At 30.7% G+C, this 21,955-nt stretch overlaps 1 protein-coding gene across 1 annotated transcript in view; it reads left to right on the plus strand.

Moving 5' to 3' along the window:
* The window catches only part of LOC119608095 (limbic system-associated membrane protein), a gene marked incomplete at its 5' end in the record, with an annotated part of 45,052 nt that overhangs the window by 14,262 nt on the left and 8,835 nt on the right, over nt 1–21,955 (plus strand). Inside the window, 4 exons of the mRNA XM_037962361.1 lie at nt 3,292–3,561; nt 19,868–19,965; nt 20,036–20,338; nt 20,395–20,565. Of these exons, the coding sequence (XP_037818289.1) occupies nt 3,292–3,561; nt 19,868–19,965; nt 20,036–20,338; nt 20,395–20,565 (842 nt within the window). The remainder of the gene's footprint in view (nt 1–3,291; nt 3,562–19,867; nt 19,966–20,035; nt 20,339–20,394; nt 20,566–21,955) is intronic.

Genomic DNA, 21,955 nt, shown 5'->3' on the forward strand with positions numbered 1-21,955 from the left:
CTAAGTCCTTTCTCGGTTAGGGTCCTTAGGAGGCTATTAGTAGTGGTAACCCAGAGTAGAGGTGACAAAATGCCACCCTATGGTATACCGCGAAATACCTTTTTCCTGATAGTTATATCGTACATCTCGCAGCTTATCCATCTGTTCCTTAGCATGTAGTTGATCCAGTTGCGGAGCACCCGGTCAACATAAAACTGGTCTAGGGATTGGATAAGAGTATCAGTGTGCACGTTAATAAAGGCGCCTTCGATGTCAATGCATACCGCCAGTGTATACAGTTTGCTATCAAAGTATGCACTTATGTAGTGGACAACTTCGTTTAAAGCGGTTTCTACCGATCGTCCCTTTACATAAGCATGCTGCTTATATTTAAGGTCTTTGTCTGGTATACTGCTTTTAACCATACTATCGACTAACCATTCCAAGGTTTTAAGTAGGAAGGATGTAAGACTTATCGGTCGATAGGACTTAGGTGTCGCAAAGCTAGGTTTTCCTGGTTTGGGTATAAATATTACCCTTGCATCCTGCCATTTTCAATGTCTACTACTTACCGTCTGCATTACTTAGAAGTACTCTAGTAATGACTTTCTTATAATCTGATATAGAAGTACTTTATTTTCGGCTTTGTCATTTTGTTTGTGTTTTACAAAAAATAAAACAAAATTAGTTTTGTATGAAAACCATTATTTGACGCGCAATAAAATAGCTAAGCAGTGGTGCAGTGTGTAGAACATTTGACTAACAAACCGAAGTCCCTGGTTCGTATTCTAGCTGGCTCTTTTTATTATTAAAAAACAAAACAACTTACTCAACAACTGTTTTGTAAGAGAAATTGCAAGTACTTCTTTAACTCCCTATTTGTAAGCGTGCGTAGAAGTACTTGCATCCAATGACATCCATCAATGAAGAAGTAGTGAAAAGAGGTTTTATTAGCTTTTTAACTCATTACTTTTCAATGTAAGTTTTTCCTGGGTATGGAAACCAGTCCCGCCTCCATCTGCAAAAGTGCCGGTATTTTTAATCGACACCTTTCCAATTTTCGAAAGCACTGAATATGACAGCTTTAGAGGCGAAAGAAGCCCTACCTTTATTCTTGGCAAGCCTAGCCATGGAATTCTTGTCGATACCTGTTATAAATAGAGTTTCCTCAGGTTCTTCTTTCATGTAAAAGACATCCCATTTTTCCACAGCCAGCTCAGCATTTTGACCTCCAAAAATTTCCAGTATACGTTCATTAACCAGTTTAGAGATACTTTCCACCAAGTTCTTTAGGGGGCTAACACATTGGTGAGATGCCAACCAATGCCCTTACGATTGCGTGGTCCACTATCTTATTGTTCATCAGATCTTCTACCTTACTCTGCTGGTCTATTGGAATTTTGCCTATCGGATTGCCGGCTGCATAGCAGAGATCGTCCCGGTGTCTGGTCTGGCAACTTTGGAGTAAGATGGCGTATTAGAAGACGGGGAGCTCTTTTTCTTCTTAGGTTTATTCTCAGTAGTCAACTCTACGGGAGACCTGATCCTCTTTGCCTCAGATCTTGTGAGAGAGTCCGATTTTTTCTTAGGAGTGTCGTGGGATTGACTAACTATGATATCCTGAAGCATCTTTTTCAACTTCCTCCTCTGCGCACCAGATAGTCTTTTCTTAGTAATAGGTAGTTTAACTATGCTATCACTTACCTCTTTCACCATTTGATCTACTTCATCCTTCTTGGGATTTGCTATAATGGTGTTGTTATTATTATCTGAGGATTCAGAGTCGGAACCCTCACCTATGTTTAAAGGCTGAGGTAGCTTAGAGCTCTCTCCGAGTACATCTTCTCTTTCACTCCTATATTTTTGCCAATGGCATGATGTGCACTTGACGCATTGTCCGCCACGGAGGCCAAGGTACCCTCCGTAGTAGTATTTTGCTCACGATTGCAGGATAACGACAACACGTGACTCGCGAGTGGATCAACACTTGCTGCCGGTACTGGGTTATTTAGGCCCTGCACCGTAACTTTTATCTTTTTATACCCACCATCAAAAAAGATGAGGGTATATTGATTTTGTCATTCCTTTTGTAACACATCGAAATATTGGTCATAGACCCACAAAAGTATATATGTTCTGGGTCCTTATTAAGTTCTAAGACAATCTATCCATGTCTGTCTGTCTGTCTGTCTGTCTTTAATGGGCATATCTGTTTCAAAAGTACGAGTATAGTGATGAAATTCGACATAAATAAGTTTCATATGATCCAAAATCTCCCTACCAAATTTTATGAGGATCGGTCCATAATTGACCCTACCCCCATATAACGCCCCCTTCAAAAAATTGTTTAACGCTCATTACATAAATACTAGTATAACAATGAAATTTGGATTAAGTAAGTCTCTTATGATCCAAAACTTCTTTACCAAATTTTATGTTGATCGGTCCATAATTGACCCTACCCCCATACAAGGTCCCCTTCAGAAAATTACTTTAACGCTCATTAATGGCTTAAAAATACGAGTATAGTGATAAAATTTAACACACATAAGTATCATATGATCCAAAATCTCCCTACCTAATTTTATGTTGATCGGTCCATAATTGACTCTATCCCCCATATAAGGTCCCCTTCAGAATATGACTTTAACGCTCATTTCTGGCTTAAAAATACGAGTATAGTGATGAAATTCGACACACATAAGTTTCAATGGATGCAAAATCTCTCTATCAAACTTTATGTGGATCGTTCCATAATTGATCCTACTCCCCATTGCCCTTCAAAAAATTACTTAAGCGATCATTAATTAAATTAATTAAAAAAGTAAATTTTTTTTGTCACATTTCGAATTTATGTGCTGTGAGACACGTTAATGGCCTGGGGAGTTTGCAATAACTTTTAAAGTTTTCAAGCTATTTTTGTGTTTTATATCTTTCTGAAATGCTTACTCTGTGTACATTACGATTCCTTTGCAATAAAGTTCAACATTTATTGCTAAATGGCCAAATTTGAGCAAAAACTGAAAAAATCGATATTTTCCCCTTGTAAATGCACTTGGAAACTTCAAAGCCGTTGCGACACCTGTTAACGTTATCCAATCAGCCTAATTTTTTTTATGACATAGCTATACATATAGAACAATTCTTGAGGGGGGGACGGCCTGTCAGATACATTTTTTTTCCTTCATACAAGCTTGAATCACTCTAATACATATGTATATAAAAAATGTCGTGTTATGATACCTTAAATGGGGTATTAAGTTATATGTATGTATGTATTTAATTTAAAATAATTTTTTATATTGTTTTCAGTTCCACCAACTCTTCGAGCCCTTCCACATAATGGACAAGTTACCGCTAGAAAGGGAAGTACTGTTACACTTGAATGTAAAGCCTCCGGTAACCCTGTACCGACTATTTTTTGGTTTAAAAAGGACATGTTTTCTGGTCCTACACATCTCTCAGATAGCTCAACTTTAATTCTTGAAAATGTTGATAGACACCATGCTGGTATATACCAATGTTCGGCAGATAATGGAGTAAAGGAAAGAGTTTCGATGGATATTCAACTCACAATATTATGTAAGTTAATTATTATTAAAAACTAAAAAATAATTTTTATTAAAATATGTTTATCTCAAGATTAGTTGTTACATTATGCATCACTACTAACAATTGGTTAATAAAGTAATAAATCATCCAAAGCATTTAACTCCGGTACGTCAAACTGACTTTGAATGTTATTGTAATTAGCTGGACCTTAAATGTTGTTTTCAAAAGTTGACTTTATATGGGTCTGATCAGGAAATTATAAATTTCTTATTTGAATTTTATCACGGACATAAAAGGAAATAAAAACAAGTTAGAAGTCTATATTCGCCTTTGCCGAATCTTATATACCCTTCACCATAGTGTATTTAAACAAGTTAGAGTGCTATATTCTGCTGAGCCTAGTCTTAAATACACTCTACCAGCAACTTTTATATTAATACTATTTTAATTGATCAAATATTTGTAGAAATAAGTTTTCTCAAGCTTTTTAATAGAAAAACCCCAGCATTTAAACAGCATAAATCTGTTACATTTGCAAGATTTATTGAATATTACAGACACCATTTTCTTTTATATTTTTATAGCGCTCTAAGTTATGCTTTAGCGATATTTAATAATTTGCATGAATGCATGTGTGTGAACGATATAAGGAATTTAAAATATGTACCATACATATGTACACTAGGGTTATGACTTTTTGCAATTTTTGCAAACATCAAAAATACCATAGCAAGAGCATGTAGGGCGTGAACAGATGTTAAGGAATCGATCGTGAAAAAGTTCCCGCACCGAAGGCGATGAAGTTTTGTATAAATTTTACTTTTTCTATATGAAAACAAGAAAGTATAGTCGGGCTTGGCCGACCATATGATACCCTACAGCAGTTATGAATATTAACTGTGATTTATTTTTCATTATAAAGCATTTATCTTGACCTTGATTCTGATTTATTTAAGCAATTTATTGATGAAAAACTTTTTCTAAATTCCCACTAAAGTGGTGTAGGGTATAAAAATAAATATTTTTGCAAAAATTTTTGCATTTCTGTTACATTATCTTAAAGAGAGCATTGTTCTTTAAATCCTTGTTATGGACATTTTTACAAATTGCGATAATATTGCATGTTATAGAAAATAGTATATTTATGAAAACTAGCTATATCCAGTGTGATTCGCTACCCTCATCGTAATGGAATACAATAAATATTATTATTGTAAATGTATATACATATACATATCTGCAATATCAAAAAGTCCCCTTTTATATAAGTTTGACTTTATAATTCTAGTCTCAATATTACAGAAGTACGAATAAGTACCAGGCAGTGCCTTTTTATAGATTTAAATTAAATTAGGATGATCCATGTTTGATTTTCAACCAGAAATTCCTCGCATACAGATTTTTATACAATCAGGAAGCTTCGTGTCCAATTTTATGTTTTTAGGTTCAATATTATAGAAAATTCGAAAAGTATTAGTAAAAGAACCAGAAAGTAACCTTTTTAAATTTTCATTCAATCAGGATACTGTGTGTTTAATTTTATGTTTATATATTCAATATTTTAGTAAACTCAAAAGTAGTAGATGAAATACGAAAAAATACCAAAAGACCTCTTTTATTTAATTTCATGTTTCTAAGTTCAATATTATAGAAAATTCAAAAAGTACCAGTTAAAAAACGAAAAACTACCAGAAAATACTCCAATTTAAACTTTCATTCACTCAAGTCCCTGATTGCTTAGTTTTATGTTTTTAGGTTCAATATTATTATTGAATTCAAGTAGTACCAGTTGAAGAACGAAAAAGTACCAAAAAGTCCCGTTTTATATGTTCTCACTTACTCCCTACATGTTTAATTTCATATCTATAGGTTCACTATTATAGAAAATTCAAAAAGTCCCTTTTGAAGAACGAAAAAGTACCAAAAATTCTCCTTTTATATTTCATCACTTACTCAGGGCGCTACATGCTTAATTTTATGTTTCTAGGTTTAATATTATAGAAAATTCAAAAAGTACCTTTTGAAGAACGAAAAAGTACCAAAAAGTCCCTTTTATTAGGTTATCACTTAATCCGGACTCTACATGTTTATTTTTATGTTGCTAGGTTTAATTTTATAGACAACTCAAAAAGTACCAGTCGAAGTACGATAAAGTTCTAAAATGTCCCCTTTTATAGATTCTCATTTACTCCAGGCTCTAACTGCTTAATTTCATGTTTCTAGATTCAATATAATAGAAAACTCAAAAAGTACCTTTTGAAGAACGAAAAAGTACCAAAAAGTCCCCTTTTATAGGTCCTCACTTAATCCGGGCTCTACATGCTTAATTTCACGTTTCTAGGTTCAATATTATACAAAAACTCAAAATGTACCTTTTGAAGAACCAAAAAGTCCCCTTTTATAGGTTTTCACTTAATCCGGGCTCTACATGCTTAATTTCATGTTCCTAGGTTTAATATTATAGAAAATTAAAAAAATTCCTTTTGAAGAACGAAAAGGACCAAAAAGCCCCCTTTTATAGATTCTCATTTACTCCGGGCTCTACATGCTTAATTTCATGTTTCTAGGTTTAATTTTAAAGAAAACTCAAAAAAGTACCTTTGTTCCAAAAAGTTGCAACATCGTATTGGGAGGGGAGACCCTTATTATGCATTCATATGTATAAGTTAATAAACCAAAAACAATGTTTTATGGAAAAAGTACCAAAAATAGGTACAATTTTCACCCCTTAAAAGTCCGAATATCCAAAAAGTTATGAAGGAGCCAAAAATATTTTTTGAATGTTCTCTGGTATAAAAGATGCATGGGGTGCAAAAAAGTACCAAAATACAGTTTTTACCCGTTTATTCCCTAAAGGGGCCGAATTTGAAAAAAGTACCAGACACCTGTCCGCTTATTTTTTAAATGAACGACGATAAGCTTTAAACTGTTTTTGTATCTTTAATAGTTTAGGAGATATGAGGTTACCGAATTTACCCGTTTTTACCCCCTGAACATTCGATTTCCAAAAATCCCGTCTTATTGGATCTATTTGGTGGGAGACCAACCTCCTGTCCAAATTTCAGCTCTTTAGCTTCAACCGTTTAGGCTGTGCGATGATGAATCAGTCAGTCAGTAACGCGGCTTAAAAACCCCTTTTAAACGATACCTCATATTGAATATATTGTTTCGAAACAAAACTAACATCTAAAACAAATAATTCAAAAATAGCTTCTTTAAATTTGGTCCAGCTCACGAACTGCCATCGCTAGACCTAAAATATTTTGGAAATCATTATAAAACAAAGCAACGTAATTATTGAGAGAGGTAACAAAAACACGTTATTGGTTTCCATACAGTACATGTACATTAGGGTATGACTTTTCTTGGGCGGCAAAATAACATAGCACTGCCTTATAGCTAATACTGTCCTGATAATATAAGGCAATTTTATAAATCAATTCGGTCAAAAAACTTCCCGCACCAAAAGCAATTTCCAAAATGCTTTCGTTCGTTATTTTTGAAAACTTATTTTAATAATCTATCTATCTATCTATATATCTATCTATCTATCTATCTATCTATCTATCTATCTATCTATCTATCTATCTATCTATCTATCTATCTATCTATCTATCTATCTATCTATCTATCTATCTATCTATCTATCTATCTATCTATCTATCTATCTATCTATCTATCTATCTATCTATCTATCTATCTATCTATCTATCTATCTATCTATCTATCTATCTATCTATCTATCTATCTATCTATCTATCTATCTATCTATCTATCTATCTATCTATCTATCTATCTATCTATCTATCTATCTATCTATCTATCTATCTATCTATCTATCTATCTATCTATCTATCTATCTATCTATCTATGTATCTATCTATGTATCTATCTATCTATCTATCTATCTATTATCTATCTATCTATCTATCTATCTATCTATCTATCTATCTATCTATCTATCTATCTATCTATCTATCTATCTATCTATCTATCTATCTATCTATCTATCTATCTATCTATCTATCTATCTATCTATCTATCTATCTATCTATCTATCTATCTATCTATCTATCTATCTATCTATCTATCTATCTATCTATCGATCTATATATATAAAATTGCCTTATATTTCGAAACAAGATATTCAATATGAGGTATCGTTTAAAAGGGGTTTTTAAGCCGCGTCTAATGATGTATTATCATTAATAACCGTCTGCTCATAATAGTCGTATTCTAAAAATTTTAAATTTTAGGTTTTTCATTAATATAAATAAAATTTATGCACAATTTTCAAAATTTTGCACACCTCTAGACGCGGTTTAAAAAACCTTTCAAAAAAAAACTGTAAAATTTAAAAAAATAACTAAAAAGGTCGTTTTTGGTAACCGGTCCACGAACGGCCATCGATAGACTAAAAATATTTTGGAACCATCATAAAACAAAAAGATTTTTTGAAGCTGGGTAAAATTTTGAATTGAACATGAAAAATCGTGTCCCCCACAGGATATTATCTTGAAAACTGTCCAGCTCACGAACGGACAACACTAAACACAAAATATTTTGGGTAACATAATTTACATAACAGCGAATATTTTGAGGGGGGTAACTCAAGCACCATTTTTTGTGAGTCGGTCTAATGTATATTGTTGTACAAAAATTGTTTATACTAAACTAATTTTTTTAAAGATAAATGCGGTAAAGTTATTTTCGGGATAGGATCAAGAGTAGGACATATGATCAATTATATACCGATCGTAAAAAATTGTTACAGTAATATTTCTGTATATATGTAAGAGCAATACTTGAGCCAAATTTTATATACATATATATCTTAATTTAGTAATGAGTTAAGTGCGTTTAAGTGATTTTCGGAAGGGACCTTGTATGGGAGCTATGAACAATTATGGACCGATCCAGAAATTTTTTTTGTACAAATTCTATTGACATTTTAATTTGTAAAATTTCGTGAAGATATCAACATTCTGACGTAAGTTGTTAACAATAAACTCATTTTCCGGGAATATGTACTTTTGTATGGGAGGTATATGAAATTGTGTACCGATTCCACCAATTTTCAACACGAGTCAACCCCTCGGGTAAGAATGAATGTATGATGATTTTCATGGAATTATATTGCATAGTTTTCGTGAACATTACATCAGAATATGTAAAAATTGCTTTTTTTTCGTAGTTGTTTTAAACTTTGATTCATAACTTTTCCCGATGTGAACCGATTTTGCTCATTTTCAATACCAAACAACTTATGAAAATGAAGAACATTTTGGGTGAATTTGGTTAAATTCTATTGCTTCGTTTTATCGTGAGCGTGTTTACACAGACAGACGGACGGACGGACATCACCACTGATGGTGGTAGAGGGTATAAAAATATAAAATCTCCCGACTCTATCAAACCAACATACATATATCCAAAAATAAATAAGTATTTTATTTTGAATTTAAATTATTTTTCTTCCAAATAACATTTTATATTTTATTTCAAATTTTTCAAATACTTATTTTGTATTTGTAAAATACAAAATTTTCTTGGAAAATTTGTTCAAAATATGAGCAATTTGCAGAATTTTAGATATCTAAATACAATACGGCACAAGACTTCGTTTTGTATTACTAAATAATTGACTAAAAGTCAACATTAATCCAGTGTATGCTAAGCGAGATTAAATGTCATACAAGTTAATTTTTGCGCTTTATATTCTCAGTGAGAAAGTACCTATTTAACCTACTACTTAGGATTACCGTCCAGGCGATTAGCTATTTTAACATGTGCTTGGCCTACGAGGAAGTCTTAAGCTTAAGTTTGTTTTTTAAGTGTCCACTCTCTCGTTTCCAATCACTGGTATCGAACTAAGAACACTTTTAAATTATTTGTTTTATTTTTCCCGTTTGCAGTAGATTTAAAGAACTGTTCAGCTTAAACTTGGCACACCGTTTTTTGAATTGTAGTGCCCCTGGTGTAAAGAGGCAAAAGTCTGGGGCATTTTATTCACTACAAAAATACGTACAATTAACCGTACAAAATTTCAAGCGATTTTCTTGCAATTGAAAAAACTCTGAAACGATTATGAAAAATTCTGCACAAAATCATAAAAAATTCGGGCTCATTGGATAATTTCAAATTCCCTTTAAAAGAACAAAATGACGTTTTTTTCTGTCCTAGGGAAATATAAAGAATCCTTGAATCTTAACAGAGAAAATAAAATAATGTACATCATTTATACAAAAGAATGTAGAAAAATATGATTTTTATTTATTAGCTTATATGCATTCACACTAAACTTTTGGCTGGATTTAGTCACCACTTATTAAATCCGAAGAAATAAAGGTTTAAAGGTCAAATATCGTTATATATACAAAAATATTCCCAAATAATTTTACTTATTAAAATATCCACATCTTCCTCTAATTAAAAAAAATCGGAATTTGTTAATGGTGAATGGAATATTTAATTTAAAAAGCTTGGAATAAATACGGCGCTACATATAGAAAAAGTTGTGCAGAATTTTTGGTGGATAATTTTCTAAAAGAGAAAAAAAATTGAAAAATGAATTCATCCAAATTTTGTATGAATAATGCTTTACATGCATCGTTTGAGAGGTCTACCTACATAAGATTTCAAAAGTGAGGGACACTCTAATGAGTAGATTTGGTTTTTATACCCTACACCACTTTAGTGGGGAGGGTATATTGGGTTTGTGCTGATGTTTGTAACGCACAATAATATTGGTCCTATACCCACCTTAAAGTATACCAATCGGCTCAGAATCATTTTCTGAGTCGATTTAGCTATGTCCGTCCGTCTGTCCGTCCGTCTGTCCGTCCGTCTGTCCGTCCGTCCGTCCGTCCATGTAAACCTTGTAATCAAACTACAGGTCGCAATTTTGAAGATAATTCAATGAAATTTGGTACATGATCTTCTATTGTCCCAGGGACGAAGCCTATTGAAAATGGTTAAGATCGGTCCATTATTTCACCTAGCCCCCATACAACTGAACCTCCCGAATAGGGCTTGTAATCCTTGTAATCAAACTACAGGTCGCAATTTTGAAGATAATTCAATGAAATTTGGTAAATGATCTTCTATTGTCCTAGGGACGAAGCCTATTGAAAATGGTTAACATCGGTCCATTATTTCACCTAGCCCCCATACAACTGAACCCCTAGAATAGGGCTTTTAAAACTTGTAATCAAACTACAGGTCGCAATTTTGGAGATAATTCAATGAAATTTGGCACATGATCTTTTATGGTACCGTAGATGAAGCCTGTTGAAAATGGTTTACATCGGTCCATTATTTCACCTAGCCCCCATACAACTGAACCCCTCGAATAGGGCTTTTAAAATTTGTAATCAAACTACAGGTCGCAATTTTGGAGATAATTCAATGAAATTTGGCACATGATCTTTTATGGTATCGTAGACGAAGCTTGTTGAAAATGGTTTACATCGGTCCATTTTTTCACCTAGCCCCCATACAACTGAACCCCTGAATAGGGCTTTTAAAACTTGTAATCAAACTACAGGTCGCAATTTTGGAGATAATTCAATGAAATTTGGCACATGATCTTTTATGGTACCGTAGATGAAGTCTGTTGAAAATGGTTTACATCGGTCCATTATTTCACCTAGCCCCCATACAACTGAACACGCCGAATAGGGCTTTTAAGTTCATAATTATGTTTAATATACTCATATCTCGACAAAAAGCTGCAATAACCAAGTTGTATACAAGACTTGATGACCCCCACGAATTCCATAATAATAGGTTCTCATATGACCCTAGCCCCTATGAAAAGTCCCCATCAAAATTTCACTTAAATGTCCACAATTTTATTCATAAACGGCTTAAGTATGTATATCTAAGGCAAGGTACAATTCAACTTAAATGCTTTATTATGTCAACTAAATCACATTATATTTTTGTCAAAGGTGTAGGGTATTATATGGTCGGCCTCGCCCGACTATAATTTCTTACTTGTTTAGAATTTAAATTTTATATTTTTGATATAAAATTCGATTTGTATTGAAAATATTAGTAAATTTTTAAAGAGTTATATAAATAGAAATTAAGGCTAGATGTGAATGATTTTCTAGATAGATTAATTTTAATCCATAAATTGCTTAAATGTATCGGAACAAGGTAATAAAAGATAAATGCTTTATTATGAAAAATAAATCACATTTAATATTCATAACTGGTGTAGGGTATCATATGGTCGGTCACGCCCGACTATACTTTCTTACTTGTTTTTATTCTGCATACAAATGTGGCATCGTAGACATTTATTCAAGATCTAATATAGATTCAGTTTTAAAATAGTTATTTTCTGAGAATATACAGCAGATTACAGGTTTTGAAATAAAAACAGTTTTCCGGTAGAAAACGCTTTAGATGAAAATCGATTTTTGATAATAAATTAAATTGAATACAGATTTTTATTTTACCTAATCGTAAAGTTACCCAGCAAAAACTGGGTAATAGCTTTCAATTGTAATTACTTACCTAACAACATACTTTTCAATGACTACTACATATCGCCTGGATTACATAGAAGTGGTCTAATAAGGTCTTACTAATAATGTATTATATAAATACTTTCTAATTCATTAGTCATCTTGCCAGTAAAGATATAGAAGCTGTATACGTTTTTTCATGCGATTTACAATGACTACTTTTTCTAATTACTTGTAATCGTTTGTGGTAAGTACTTGCCTCCAATGACATCACCGTGTTAAAATAATGACTTAAAATGCTATTGTGTAAGTAAATTTTAGCATTTTAACCCCTTACATGGTAATGAAAGTTTTTACTGGGTAGTTAAGGATCTACAAACATTTTAGAGTTTTCATATAAAAATAGATTTTTGATTAAAAATTTAACTAAATAATAATTCTCATATACTATAAGAATTATACATCATGATCTTTAGCATTATAAATGTAACAAAAAGTTTACGGAAAAAGATCATTGCATTTCATTAAGATCACAACAGGCCCAAAATTAGTGCTATAGGTGTATTTATTCGGATTTGATGTATTAAACATTCTCTTCCTCAAACTAACCTAACCCTCCACGATAGAACTATTGTCATGCAAAATTTCATGAAGCATAAAATCCAGATCAAAAAGTTCATTCCAAAAATGCACTGTATGTTGCCAAATTTCATGAAAATCGGTTCATGTTTTTTTATATTTAGCCAAGATGTTATTCTAAAAGTGAACATAAAAATGTGCGTAGCATCCAATCAATATCATATATAGTTTTTTTAACTTCTGATGTTAGACCTATTAATATGCTAAATTTTATGTAAATAAGCTTAGTAGTTATGTAGTGAAACAATAAAAAAAAGAGTCTCATATATATTTATTATTATATATTATAGGTTTTGAAAATGTAATGGGTCGTACTGTAATGGGTCGTACTTTCCACAACATTCATTATAACAGATTTGATGAAAATCGGATCAGTAGCTTTTGTATGCCTCAACGTAAATTTGGTTTAATAATTGTTTTACAAAAAGTTGGTGTAAAAAGGGGCGTGGCGTCCGATCCAGATTCTGAGATCAGACCTATCGGTATACCAAATTTCATGTAAATCGGTTCAGTAGTTTTCTGTAAGTCTCGAATGAAAATTTTGTATAACAATTATATAGAAAAAAGTGATATAAGAAGAATCGTGACGTCAAATCATGATTTTATATAGCCTAAGTATTGTACAACTTTAGAATATAACTATTAGTGTTCTAAATTTAATATAAATCGGTTTAGTAGTTTGTCCGTGAAAGCGTAACAAACAGACATTCTCTTTCATATAATTATGGGATAAGATATAGGTAAATATAGTTTTATAAAAAATGGACATAGAAAGGAGTATGGCATCGGATCACTATCTTATTTATAGCCTATAATTCTTTCCAAGCTTATACCTATCGGTTTGCAAAATTTCAGGTAAATCGGTTTAGTAGTTTTTGCATATTGTGATTGCAAAATTGGTGTAATAATAGTTTTACAAAAAGTGGGCGTAAAAAGGGGCGTGGAATCAGATCAAGATCTTATATAGCCTATTGTTCCTTTTGGGGTTAGACCTATTAGCGGTCCAAATTTCATGTAAATCGGTTCATTAGTTTTGCCATGAAAGCGTAACAAACAAACACACAAACAAACAAAAATATTTGTGTATTTGTATTTTTATTTTCAAATATCCATTTTTCACATCTCTGGTTGTTCCCTTTTGATATGTTTGCTTTGTTTCATGTGTAGAAATTACAATTTCTTGAAAAGCTCTATTGTATATTATAAAAGTTGGCAACCCTTCAATTTAATTTACTTTGACAGTTTAGAAAAAAATATTACATCAGTTCTTACCATTACATCAGCCTTAAATTTATTCAAACATAACATTAAAAAATATAAAATGATAAATAAGTGTCCCCACAGAAAATTTTCGGAGTACTCCGAGTTGTAACCAATGTAGTGTGCTTTACTTTGTGTTACTTATAATTTGATTTACTTGTATATAACATCTGGATATGAAGTTTAAATTTTTAATAATTTTTTTTGCATTACATGTTAATATACTTGTGATTAACATTGTATATGAGAACAGAAAATTAAAATATAAAAAAATCAAGTGTTCTGTAATTTACAGACCTGGGATAAATGCATTAACAATTTTTTCAACATTAAAAAAATGTTTATGAAAGTTTATTGCATTAACATGGGTACATTTCTTGCATTAAATTTGCATTAACATTAAATATTTTTGAATTTAATGCATTAATTTTACATTAACATTAAATATTTTTGAAATTAATGCATTAAAATTAAATATTTTTGAATTTAATGCATGCATTTTAAATTAACATTAAGAACGGGTTTTTGAGTTGGCAATCACTTGCCAATTAATAATCAGTTTAGTTAATCTAAAAATAAATTTAATCCGATGTTAATCCCATTTGATGTTTTTGAGTACAATATTAAACTTCGCAGTGTTACCATACAAAACAACAGAAAACGTCACTGTTTGTTATCAAAACAATGCATGCTTTAGAAAAAAAGAAGACAATTGTAAATTTAATATAAAAATTAATGAAAACTTAAATTTAAAACAAAAAAATGAAGTCTCCATAATATATACTAATCAATAAATCAAATATTTTAATGTTTATTTTTATAAAAATTGTATTATTTTTTTGCATCAGCTGTTTACACTTTTTAATTTTTTGCTCAAGTTTAAACCACCTCCATTGGGCGCTTAAACTTGCAAACAAAATTAACTAATTAAGTACTCAAAAACAACTTTCGAGGATTAATTTTAATTTAATCGCTAATCTTTCACCTAAAGATTGGCCCTAAATAATAAGTAATAAAATTAATGCATTAATTTCTCATTAACATTAATGTATAAAATAATTTATAAAAATAAAATACAGCGCTAAAGACCTCGATCTAACTAAATTTAAGTAAAATTGAATGTGTTAAAATCCTTTCTAATAAGTCCTATTCTCGATAATACATATCAGAAGAATAGTATCACTTCCCAGGTATTCCTTTTTTAGTTTATTTTGTCACACTGTGGAAACTTATATAAATATCATATTTAAAACACACAAGTTTGAATGGTATATAAGAGTTATTAGAAAGGATTTTAACCTATTTAATTTTAGTTGTATTTGGGTAGATCGAGGTCTTTTCTGCTGTATTTTTATTTTTGTTTATCAATTCTTATATATATATTAATGCTAATGGAAAATTAATGCATTAATTTTATTACTTATTTAATGTTAATGTAAAATTAATGCTCTAAATTGAGAAATATTTAATGTTAAGCAAAATTAATGTATTTATTTCAAAAATATTTAATGTTAATGTAAAATTAATGCATTAAATATTTAATGTTAATGCAAATTTAATGCATTCAATTTTACAAATTTAATGATAATGCAATACTTTCTACATTATTTTTTTTAATTTAATGTTAATGCAAAATTAATGGAAATCGCCCAGATCTGATATTCTGGACAATACACTAGTCTATAGCCTGGTCTATACACTAGTATATACTCTGAACTATACATTTGTCTATAGTATGGACTATACACTAGTTTATTGCCTATTCACAGGTCTATTGTCAATATACTGGTAAAATTGCATTGAAGTGGACTTTTAATCATTTAAAGCCAAACGCATTGTTGTGTGGGATTTTCTAACTCATGCCATTGCCAAAATTACATCGGCACACGTTCATCTAGTGTGGATACGAAATGGCTACAAATTACTTTTTTTTACACATAACCAGCATTTTTGGCAAGTCCGCACTGCAAGTTTTGCAAATTTCCTGTATAAGTTTTTTATGTAATTAGCTTCTAGGAAATACGGTATATGTTTTTGACCTTACCTTTAATTCCAATATACATTTTAAATTCAAATGTTTTGCAAGAACAAACTTTTTAATTTAAAATTATTTTAATCAGAAACTTCAAAGAAAATGAAAGATTTTTAAATTAAATATGGTAGCATGGATATGGAAACTTCAAAATTCTTAAGCATGTCAGATGTATAATTTCAAAAAATAAAGATAGATTGACACTACCTTCTCTCTTTCTACTATGTTTCATAACACTGAACACCAAGAAAATAAACTGTGACGTTTTTTTACAAAAATAACGTTCTCACAGATGAGTTCTGTATAACTCCAACACACATGTAAGAATGTCACTCTCTCTCAAAACTTTGTCTCGAAAATTCGTGGCTTATCGCACTTTAAAGTATTTTTTACCACTTAACGTTATATTTTGCTATTTTTTTGCACAATTTAAATATCTATTTTTTACAAACGAAAAAAATATTTTTTATTTTTTATACCCTACATCACTTTAGTGGGGAGGGTATATTGGATTTGTGCTGATGTTTGTAACATACAAAAATATTCGTCATAGACCCACCTTAAAGTATACCAATCGGCTTAGAATCGTTTTCTGAGTCGATTAAGCTATGTCCGTCCGTCTGGCTGGCTGGACGTCCATGTAAACCTTGTGCGCAAGGTACAGGTCGCAATTTTCGAATAAACGCACGTTTTATTGAAAATGGTTAAAATCGGTCCATTATTTCACCTAGCCCCCATAGAACAGAACCCCCGAAAAGGGCTTCTGAGCTCATAATTATGTTAAATATACAGATATATCGATAAAATACGGCACAACTAAGTTTTATAGAAGTCTTGATGACCCTGCCAAATTTCATAAAGATCGGACCCATTTGACCCTAGCTCCCATACAAAGTCCCCTTCAGAAAATTACTTGAATGTCCCAAATTAACTTATAAACACAAATATCGCGATGAAATTCAGCACAATAAAATATTATGTAAATATAAATATATTCACAAAATTTTATCGGGCTTGGTCCACATTTCCCCTAGCCCCCATATAAAGCCTCTTTCAGAAAATTAGTTTTTCATCCATAAATTGCTTAAATGTATCGGAACAAGGGAATATTGAAGATAAATGCTTTATTATGAAAAATAAATCACATTTAATATTCATAACTGGTGTAGGGTATCATATGGTCGGCCACGCCCGACTATACTTTCTTACTTGTTTAACATTAAATTTTTGTTGTTGAAATTAAAACTGAAAAAAGACAATGTTGTAAATTTTCGTATGGTACAATAAAAAAATATTTCAAATAAATTATTTATTTTTTCAATATTGCAGATTAAAAAGCCAACATACATTCTTCTAAAATGTTTATAGATAAATTGTGTTGCAAAATATTTAAAGAAATATTTTAAAATAAAAATTTAAATGTAATAATTTTTTTCAATATTTTTAAATCCGACTTTTTGCAACTATGTTGGCTTGAGAATTCTACTAATACATTCTTAGAGTTAGGTACCGACTGACAGTAGACTTAGGTACTTTTAGACAGCGTTTCACTTCTTGATGTTCAGTGGTTCATAATATTTATACTGAAAGTTTTTTCTGTGTTTTAATTTATTAGAAAAAAATTTGTTACAATCTGAAAAATGAATAAAAAGTTACTAAATTTATCTAAAGAAGATAATGATGTGTATGTATGTATATGACAAACGAAATCAAGAAAATTATATGTAAACGGTCGGGTTTTATAAATTTTGTTTTTCAAAACCCAATAGGTTTTGATTTGGTGTTAATGCACTATTAAGGTAGGTATAGGACCAATATTTTTGTACGTTACAATTTATGTGCAATTTATGCATTTATAACAACATATGCAACAACAAATCGATGCCATTTTGTAGCAAATTCTTTGATTCGAAAAGAAAAATAGTTAAAAGTTATTTTGAGTAACTGACGACAAACATGCATTTGCTTAGAAATCCTTGCCCTGGTCAGCATTAAATTTGAAAAAAAAAATTGTATTACGGATTTTTTCTATCGAAATATATTGCGACATATCATCATAGAATTAAAGACCGTTTATACCAAAAACAATGAGACGAGAAGTCATGGAAAACATTCATTATTTACATCATCCTGGTATCCGAGCAACAAAACAAATGTTAACTGAACTATATATGTATTTGGCCATCTATTAATAAAGGCGTTTCCTTGTGGTCTAAAAATTGTCAACATTGTCGAAGATCGAAAATAAATTGCTAAGAAGTGAGATCGAAAAATTCTTAACATACATATGTATATGTTAATAAAAACGAGTGATGAAATTTTGAACCTTTTTCGGAAACCCTTCCATTAACGTTCTTATAGTGCTTTCTGTCACTTTGCTCGTTAAAAATCTAGCACACTTTTGGACACCTTTCTTGTGCTCTTCAATTCTCTTTTAACAAGAGCCCAATATCTCTCTACTGGCCTTATCTCCTGGCAGTTTGGAGGATTTGCCTTTCTTGGTACAAATACCACATTATTGTTCTTGTACCACTCAAGGGCTTGTTTACCATAGTGATTGAAGAGGGGATTGATGTAAAAAATATCATTCAGTATTTTCGAACTACCAGTTTTCCTGTGCGAAGTTCAAACTTTGGAACAGAGAATATAATTATTATTATTATTACCAATACACCAATATATTCAAATTCGCAATTTGTTTTTACAAAATTCTAAACACTGCTCTACAGCACGCAGTACATATTTTAACATTATTTGTCTGGAGGGTGTGTAAATAATTCAAATGCAAAACACTTAAGGGGGTTTTACATTACAATACTTTGTATTTTTTGACTTATTTTCAACTTCAAATGGATTATGAAGGAAATTATTTTGTTATATAAAAGAAAACTATAAATAAATTGTGCATTTTGTAAAACAACACATTTTAAAAAATGTTTAAAATCTCAATACATTTCAAACTACAAAATGTTTTAGATTTTCAGACTTCAATACATTTTCAAATAATACTTTGTATTAATACAAAATTACATAATGTAAAGTACCTTTTAGAGGTCTCAGTAGTTTATATATATTCTTGTAAATGGTTGGAAATAATATCCCTTTACTTTAAAAAAAAACAATATTTAAAATAGCCTTATATGATATGATAGCCTTGATATGAAAAATTAGAAGAAATGTTAAAAATGTAATTTAATGAAAGTTTTTTAAAAATGTTAACGTTTGTTAAACCTGAAATATGAAGAAATTGATAAACTGAAATGTTGAGAATTAGTTTCACTTTACCCCAAATATCGCATTTTTGCGCTTTTTTAGTAATTAAATATTTTTTAGAGCGCTATCTTATACGCATTTTGAAATTTGATTAAAAGATCATTCGATTGAGAAATAATTTAAAACTCTACATTAATTCATCACAAATTTTTAAAACACTTCACAAGTGATACTTCGGCAAAGTTTTATTTTTTAATTTTTTTTCAATACAAACAAACTATGTAACATTGTTTATTTATAAAAATTTGGCAGCTTTGTTTTGTAAATCGTACTTAACTTAATTCTAAATATCAATCAATTCAAAAGTCAAAGAAAAAAATGTCATAAATAACGGAACATAATGAATTTTCACTTGTAATGTGACAAAAACTATCATGTGCAAAAGTGTTCGAATAGACCAATGTTGCGATCGTGTACGATAACCAGAGTTGTAATTGATTTTTTATTAAATTGTTACACTAAAATGTAATCTAATAAATATAGAATAAACATATGAATTTTCGTAAAAATATCTTAGGTAGAAAAAAAATTCATGGACATTTTATTAAAAAAGTAGCCAACATGAATACACTTTTGCTAGCCACTGTATATCTAAAATCTCTAAAAATTTAAAGTTTACATAAAATAACTGAGAAAATATTTTTTTTAATTATAGCGCCACCAGAAATAACAGTGGAAAAGTCATGGGTTCATGCCGCTGAAGGCTATGATATTGAGTTGGTATGCGTTGTGCATGGAGACGTTAATTCAGAAGTATGAATAATAATAAATACTTTAATAATTCAATTTATAAAATACAATCTTATTATTTTTATAATTATAGATGCTTTGGTATCAGAATTCCTTCCTTCTTGATCAAACAGATAGACGTTCCATGTATCCAAGAGACGACAGATATAGTCTTATTATAAGAAATTTTCAGTCATCAGATTTTGGAAATTATAGTTGTGTTGCTGATAACGCACTTGGGCGCACTAAAAAATACATTGAAGTTTCTGGACGACCTGGTCCGGCGGATTTTATATCACCAGCATTAAGCGGTTCATTAGATCACTATAATCTTACATGGACTATAGAATCCATTCCTCCACTTGAGGAAATAAAACTTTTATATAGACGATTACTGGTTAGCTATTTTTAAAATTAATTGAAAATTTTGTTAATGAAAATTGTGAATTTCAGATGAACGAAACCTATCAACACCCTGGAAAATGGCATGAATATCACATTAAACCTACTGCAGTGCGTACTGATAGCACACATTATATAATGTCATATGTCATAAAGAATCTTGAACATAATGCAGTATATGAGGCAATAGTGCAAGCTAGAAACAAATACGGCTGGAATGAGGTAAGATTTGATCAAGCTAAATATTATTTTAGGTAATACCATGTTCTCTCGGCAAATTTATTTTATAAACCCAGCGGTAAAAATACACGTTATGTACTCGCTTATCTAAGTGATATTTCGTGGCAGTCAGTGGTGATGCTTTCACTTATTCTTCCACTTAGATTTAACATAAAAGTGTCCTAGGCTGCCTCATCGATGTGCTCTCGCTTAGAATGTAAGCCACAGTTTCATTAAGACAAATTTAAATTTCACATACATAATGTGTGGAGTTCTAAGCGAAGTTAATGAGACTCCTATAAACGCTTGCAAATTAGAATGTAATGTATGTAGATTACAATCCTATTTGCATTTGTAAGTTAAAGTACCATGTCTTCCGATTTTGTTAAAGAAAAAATATATATTTTTTTACGTTTATTTCAAATTATGTAAGTTTATTTAAAAATTATCATCAAATAATAAACATGTATTATAGTTAATTCAATAAAAATATAATTAAACAATTTTAACGAAGATAAATGAAATGAATCTTAATTTTCTTTTGAAACTTTCGGCCATCTTCCTTTACAGATCCTGTAAACAAACAAGAGGAAATTGTCAATATTAAAACTAGAATGTATGAAGTAAATTTACCCCAATTTTTAAATCCGTTTGTGCCATTTAGATCACCACAATTATTTTAAATTTTTATAATAAAATAACTTTTTTAAGAAAACACAACTTCACTTACAAAAGATCAACTTTAAACTGAAACAAAAATATTATTCTTTTCATGTAGTATAGATACAAAAGAAAAATAAAACGATACTTTAGTTCTGTTTTTTTTTTTTTGTAAAGATATAAAAACAAAAAACAACATGAAAAAGGCAGCTAACTCTCTGCTTAAATCGTAATCTATGTTATAATTAAAGTGCATGATATGTTGGATTACACATGCATTACACTCTAAGTTCTTAGATTGCTCGCTTAGAACGTCATATTGATGTCATCGAATATTATCTAAGTACTTTGTTTCATTTACCGCTGGGAATTTACGTTTTGAGAGTTCATTGCCATGTTGTTTTAAGGGAAATGAACATATTATTAGGAAATATTAAGAAAAGTAAGGATGATGTAAACTTTACCCAAGTGCAAGATTACCTTAATGAACTTCATGAATTAATGCGGAGACAAATAAAAATGACTAGTGATAAACTGAATGACAGGTACGATCGAACTGCAAATTCTAAAGAATTTAACGAAGGCCAGCTTGTACTACTATATAGCCCGCAACGGAAGAATGATTTGTCCCCTAAACTACAAACACACTTTGAAGGACCGTATGTGGTTATTAAGAAATTAAACGATGCACATAGGGGCACAGACATATTAAAAGGGCGATAAATCAACCACT

The sequence above is a fragment of the Lucilia sericata genome, unplaced genomic scaffold (assembly GCF_015586225.1).
Source record: "Lucilia sericata isolate MDLA Ls3-8-SP2 unplaced genomic scaffold, ASM1558622v1 Contig000789F_arrow, whole genome shotgun sequence".
NCBI lineage: Eukaryota > Metazoa > Arthropoda > Insecta > Diptera > Calliphoridae > Lucilia > Lucilia sericata.